The 6,981-nt window shown below is 34.8% G+C and overlaps 1 protein-coding gene across 2 annotated transcripts; it reads left to right on the top strand.

The window, feature by feature from the left end:
* Window positions 1–4,003: 4,003 nt before the first annotated feature.
* Window positions 4,004–6,536, top strand: LOC121969592. 2 transcript variants are annotated; one of them, XM_042519770.1, is made up of 3 exons: window positions 4,004–4,189; window positions 4,338–4,520; window positions 5,307–6,536. In XM_042519770.1, exon 3 carries the CDS (start codon window positions 5,693–5,695, stop codon window positions 6,365–6,367), a length of 675 nt encoding a protein of 224 aa, XP_042375704.1. In that variant the 5' UTR covers window positions 4,004–4,189; window positions 4,338–4,520; window positions 5,307–5,692; the 3' UTR covers window positions 6,368–6,536. The 2 variants fall into 2 exon arrangements, with proteins under 2 accessions (XP_042375704.1, XP_042375705.1); XM_042519771.1 differs by lacking the exon at window positions 4,338–4,520.
* The last annotated feature ends 445 nt before the right edge of the window (window positions 6,537–6,981 follow it).

Genomic DNA, 6,981 nt, shown 5'->3' with positions numbered 1-6,981 from the left:
TTAATTTAGAAAAGACAAGATTGTTCTATTCGATATTTGCAAAATCATTTGAGACTTGGACCATACTTTTATTTTATTCTGAATTATATTAATTCTTTTTTAAAAAAATACTTTTCTTGAATCTTATTAGTGGTAAAAGATAAAGCCATCATGTTAACGCCCTCCAGGGCGATCCTATTCATTTGGAAAAAAAAATAACAGATTATGAGGATTTAAATAAGAAATAGGAAGAGGAAAAAATATTAAAATTTTAGTATATAACATTTACCGTACTAAAATCTATTGAACAATATCAATTTAATAGTATATAGAAAATTTTGATACTTAACCAAAATTGTAATATCGGTATAATATTTATATTAAAATTTTTAGTATATTGTACCAAATTTATACTAAATGGAATAAAATTTAACTATACTGAAAATTCGATATATCAAAAATATAATACGATATTAATATGATTTTTATGTATACTAAATATTTTAATATGATATATGGTATATAATTTTTTTTAATATTTTGGTATACCGTCCTTTCAAATAGTATTTGAATCTATAAAAATCGAATCATATCACATTATAGTAAATTCAGTTATGAGTGGCAACTCGTCTACACTTGCTGCTTTTCTTGAATTTTATGTATATAGTATTAGTTATCATTAGTTCATTCTTCTAATTCAATTAGACTGCTTTTCTTGAATTATATATATATAATATTAGTTATCATTACTCCATTCCTTTTAATTCAATTCTTAGGAGTAATCAGACAGAAATTTCATAGCATCATCCACCAAAGTCCGGTGCCCGTGTACAATTTCAATATTATAATAATAGTTTAATAATATTATTACTATAAATGTTTAATTTTATCATTTTAAAAATTATTTTATATCCAATATGTAATATTATAGTTTTTTTAAAGATTAAATTAAAAAGTAAAATAACTTATAGATAATTTACTATAGTTGTCATATGCTGAAAATATAGATAAAAATATAAATAATTAAAATTTGATTTAATTAAAATATTTTAGTGAATAATTTATCAGAAAATAAATTTATATAAATTTTAGAAATTTATGAATTTTATATGAATCATTTTAGATGTTACAGGATAAAAAGCTTATTTATAAATACCTATTTAAAGGAGGATCTGATTGAAACCGCTGGCGCGCTGCCTTCACGACCATTTCCAACAAGCTCCAGCAATCTAGTCGCACGAGTGTTGGTTTTCCCTCTCCTCCTCGATGTCGCCGGCCATTGACTAGCGAAGCAGAAGGAAACTGTGTCACGAACAACCGCTACCCCAGGCCTTGTTGTGGTCTCCCCACCGTCGGCGCATGCGTCCCTTAGGTCAACCACGCGCTATCTTCTTCTCTTTCCAACTGGCCAGGCTCTGCCTCCATCTCCATTGACTATACATGTTCCCATACTCGATGCCACGCCAACACCGTGAGCCTTCGTAGGAGGAGGCGCCAGCAAACTACCGCAGACCACGCCACCGTGAGCCACTGCAGCAAGCCTCTATCGCAAATCACCGACATTGTGCACATCTCTGTTGCAACCCAACATCTACCGCCGCCTCACGCACTGTTCTCGTCGGTCACTAGCTGCAGCCGCTAGAGAGGAAAAATTTGGCTAATTAATTAGTAACTTGGTTGATTATTTACTAAATAAGGCCGTAATAAAAGATATAACAATTAATTAGTTAATTTATTTAGAATTTGATTAATTGGCTGATTAAGGTAAGTGTGGATTAAACTATTAATTATTAGTTAATTAGATAATTAATTGAATTTAATTAATTAGACCTATTTAATATAGTGAGGAAAACATTAATTTAATTAAGTTATTAATTAGATTATCATATTAACAAATGAAGAATTTAGAAGTTATTGATAGATGAATATATGTTAATTGATAGATATATTGATTAATTAATTAGTATGATGATTTACTGATTACTAGATCTTAGATTGGTCTATATCCATTGATGGTAGATGTGAGTTAGAAATGGACCCTTTGATTTGAAGACGGTCGAGACGAGTTACAATTGAGGTGGGTAGTTTTGATCATATTGCATGATTATTTACCGTCATATTTTGATGAGGTCGTAGTTACTCGTTTACTTTAAATTTATCCTATATTGCTCCTGACCTATTGTTGATAACTATACTGTTATGTTTGTCATTCGTGATTTTGTTTATATATATGCACAATATTATCATATCATAGTGTAGGATGTTGGATACTTTGCTAGACCCTTGGTAGATTATTTGAGTTTGTACTTATTGTTGGGGTGATCATACTAAAGTATAGGATATCGAGCATCTTCCTAAACCTTTATTTGTTATTTTATACCGTAGTATAGGATATTAAGTATCTTACTAGACCCTTGTTATTTATGTCTATGACTATACGCCAGTGGGGTTAGACCAAGGTGTGGCTATAGAGTGTTATATTGGATATGACTATTCATTTTCTGCTTATCGACCGTTGGTATATCCTAACGATTATTGTCTCTCATTCGTGGTTGAGAGAGTCATTAGCGACCGTTGGTATATCCTAATGACCATTGTCTCTCATTCATGGTTGAGAGAGTCGTTAGTGATTGTTGGTATATCTTGTCAACTATTATCTCCCATTCGTAGTTGAGAGAGTCGTCAATGATTAGAATACATAGGACTGCCCACTAGACCAGACAGTGGTAGTGTGTATTGTTACCCACAGTACGTAATTAATAGCTACACGTCATGTCTGTCCACTAGATCAGGTAATGGTAGCGTGTATTATCGCCCGCAGACAGTGACATTCATGTGCTCTGATTGCCCACTACACCAGATAGTGGTAGTGTGTATTGTTGCCCGCAGTCAGTAGCTGAGGAGCTAGATAGCTACCTCCCCCTATCTGTCCACTGGATTAGATGGTGGTAGCGTGTATTGTCGCCCGCAGATAGTAGATAATTTGGCTACCCACAAGACCCATTCGTGGTAGCATGTTGTTGCGTGCAGTCAGGATTCTATTTTATGTTTCTTATATGTTGGTTATATGCTTGTTTTGTGCTGAGCTTATGCAGGTGATTTTGGATGTGCGGTATGTACTCTCAATTTGTTAGTTATACTTGGTTAAGCATGTTAGTATAGTGCTATATTATTGGTTATGCTTCTAGTTAGCAAGTAATTATGTTGGGACACTTATCTTGGCTAGTAAATATTTTATTTGAAACTACATCCTTTGATCTCCTGACAGTATATTTTTTATGCATTATCTTCTTCTACCCACTGAGTTGTTGTACTCACTACCTTTTATTTTTTTTCTCTATTTCCAAGTTAGCAGATCGGGATGTGTCGTATCGCTCAGAGGTCCTGGCTGATAGACCCACTCGAATTTGGATTTTTATTCGAGTTATTTTCCGCTGTATGTATTTATAGTTTTCTTTCTATATCGAATGTTTGAATGTTAGTATTATATTTGTTAGTTAGTATGATCACATATTCATCCATACATACATGCATTGATATTATAAAATATTAGCACTTCTTTTCATTGTCATTTGTGACTTTGTATTATTATATTATATTGGTATTTCACTAGGAGTACCGTCTGATTTGACGAATAAGTATACCTTCGGGGTATGATAATATCCGTTTCATAACAATTTGATTTCTTCAAATTTTACAATATTATAATAAACTTTGCACACTTAAAGTAAATTAATTATCAAATAAAAAAAATACTTAAACTAAATCATCAAGATAGCTAGTGTAACTTAACCATAAGTAAAAACAAGTGAGGATTGCTTTGAAGTGCTACTCCACGATAAATTATAATGCGAGCTATATGTTTTATTGAATTCCAAGTTTATTCGTGGGAAAATATATCCACCGTTCTTTACTGTGCCGATCGGATCCGATGAGCGGTTTGGATGTAAAGTTACATCGAATATGCGGCCCATAATGCCCACTTGAAATGACATAAACGCCCTTTTTGTGCTTTCCTCGTCGATTCCTTGTTTCTTTTACATGTAATCAGATTCTAATCGCAATCAAATCCTCATCGCCTCACTCTCGACTCTCGAGGTCCATCTCAGATCTGAATTCCCAGCGCAGAGCTTCTCTATCGACCAGGATCGAGATGTGCTTCTTCGCGATGTGAAGGATTGCCTTTTTTTTTCTTGCACAATCAAGTCAGGTATAGCCTCTTTTCTCGGCCTTTAATCGATTTTTTCCGGTGTTTTTTAAAGGATTTCCTCGATGAATCTTAACTCTGTAGTGTTGATTTCATTTTCGTAATTGATTCCCGAAGTGTAGTTGTGGACTAATATGTGATTTGGGATTAGGGTTTCGGTGCACTGTGTTTGGGTAAATTTAAGGTGATTGGCGGGGATTTATGACGGCACTTGAAGCGTTAGATCTGGATTTTTTTGATATTCTCCCGTGGTGAAGATAACAGAAGTATGGGCTGGATCCTCCCACGTTATGGGTATTTTTGATCTGGAATTTTGTTGGTCGGTTTTATGAAGGTATGGTGCATCTCTATCTGGAAATAAACTCCTCTGAGGTTGTTTGAAGCTCCTATTTCCTATTCCCTTATGGGAATTTTTTATTTTCCACATGGATACCATGCAAAGGTATCTTTTTGATAATCCAATCACAGTAAACACCCATTGACCTGACTAAGGCTGAATTTCCAGATCAATTAGCAAAGGCATACTTTTGTGATTTACCTCATGTTAAATAGATTGGTATTACTAGGGGATTTGAATTAACTTTCTCAATTAGCAAAGAGATTGTTCATGCGCTTGAGGATTTGAATCTACCTCATGTTCAAGTCTCATGGATTTGAATCGACCTTCTCAATATTCTGCTTCAAGTATCCAGACTCCTATATGTCGTGAATTCCACATCGGTTGATAGAAGTATGAGAAGTAATGCATATGCATGTTTGATACAACAAGGGGTTAGTTTTCTGTTCGTGCGCTTAATGAAGTGGTGGTCTAACTGCTTATGTTGAACAAATCTGTTTCTGGCCAGAACTTAAAGAGGGGCATGGGTTGCATCGATCTTGCATTTATCTAGGCTTGTACACGCCTAGACAATTGATACACAATTTATTTATCCCATCAAACATCCAGAATTTTGAGTTATTATGACCTTGACTTGTAATGCTAGTCTGTCTATCGAAGCATAGAACCTTAACTATTTTACTTGTATGTCTCTTCTGATTACTTAGTTGTGATTCCTCTTGTATTATGCATTGTAATTTGTTGAGATTCTGATGGGTGTCTGTTTTTCTTTTATGCTGCAAGGTTATGAGCAGTAGAGTAGATAATTTCGATCCTTCTTATAACGCTGCTGTGGTTGGTGCATAATTTGTCCTGGTGTTTGTGATATGGGTTTTTTTCCATGTTCTGAGAAGTCTGGGAAAAGAACTACCAGAAATGCGTTACTTAGAAGCCACCACTTCTCTCTCCTTCTTTCTCCTGTTATCTCCTTTTGGGATTGCATCTTTCGCAAAATCAGATACTCCTTCAGACCTGAATGCGTGTAGTACAGTTTCAGTTGATTGACTAATTAACTTTGAGAAAATTTAGCAGTTATTAGGTTTGTTGTTGGATTCAGCAATCCAGCTTTTGTCATATTAGTCATTTTGAAAGGATAGGTAGAGTTCCATATATCAGTGGGATAATAAGATATGGAGAAAGTAAGATGTGGTCAGCCAAGCTCTGTTCCAAAGAAAGGAAAAAAGAAGCAGGCGAAGGGCGAGTTAGATCGTCTGAAGCAGGCTGAGAAGAAAAAGAGACGTTTGGAGAAAGCACTTGCAGCATCCGCTGCCATACGTTCTGAGTTAGAGAAGAAGAAACAGAAGAAACTAGAAGAACAACGAAGACTTGATGAAGAGGGTGCCTCAATTGCTGAAGCAGTTGCCCTTCATGTTCTCTGTGAAGACACGGATGAACCCTGCCCCTTTGCAGTGGGCAATGCTTGTCAAAACAACAGTTGGAATTATTCAGGCAATATTGATCTTCTCATGGGTTATCAGACCTCCACAAAACATTGTTTTGACTATCTGAATCAGGTAAGCATTCCGTACGAGCCTGTGTGGAAGTGTAACAGGTCGGGGAATCGATCTGTATGGCCACCACAAACTTATGTGGAAGACCGTCAATCATTAGCTCACGAAGGAACAAGTCAAGGAGCCGACGTCTCCGTAGGTCTCTTGGCAGCTGAAGCTGTTTCATCACTGCAAATTGTAGAAGATCCAAATGGTGCTCAATTTTCTGGGCCGGGCGCAACAACTTTTCTTATTAATAAAATGCTGGCTGGCTGCAACAATGGTAAAAAGGTTGAAATTTACAGGAAGATATAGCATTTTACAGTGATAAGCTTGTAAATAGCTATTACAAGTATCTTTCTTTGTTTAACATACATTCACCTTCCACTCAGTGGTAATGTCTTGCAAACCGTTTGTGCTATTGTAAACTTGTAACATGTTTGACTATGATTTTTCAGTTTCATGCAGCTATAATTATCTAAAATTGATATTGCAGTTTTAGGTGGGAGAATCTAATAGCAAGCACAAACGTTAGGAATGTTTTGACATTAATAAAATATTATGTCGTAGTTTTTGAAAGTTTTTTTCGGACCTTATATGCGAGATAATAATTTATTGAAATATCTTTAATCTTCAATCGTGTCTTAATTATATCCCTAAAAAATTTTCAAGGTTAATTGTGTCCTTTATCTTTTTAAATGTGTCTTAAATATATCTTTTCTGTTAATCCCGTCATTTATAATTAACATAATGAGCGTGTCTTTCTCTCGTGAGTCTGCAACTCTAATTAAAAGTTTAATCTTTATACGTAAGCTATCTATGTGAGTTTTAATTACCAAATACCTTCTTCTTGATTTCTCTGACGACTGGTCTGCAATCCCAATTAAAAGTTTAAACTTCACACGTAAATTATCTATGTGAGTTTTAAT

The sequence above is a fragment of the Zingiber officinale genome, chromosome 4A (assembly GCF_018446385.1).
Source record: "Zingiber officinale cultivar Zhangliang chromosome 4A, Zo_v1.1, whole genome shotgun sequence".
NCBI lineage: Eukaryota > Viridiplantae > Streptophyta > Magnoliopsida > Zingiberales > Zingiberaceae > Zingiber > Zingiber officinale.
The sequence above is the reverse complement of the archived record's forward strand: the minus strand, read 5'-3'. Positions and strand labels throughout refer to the sequence as shown.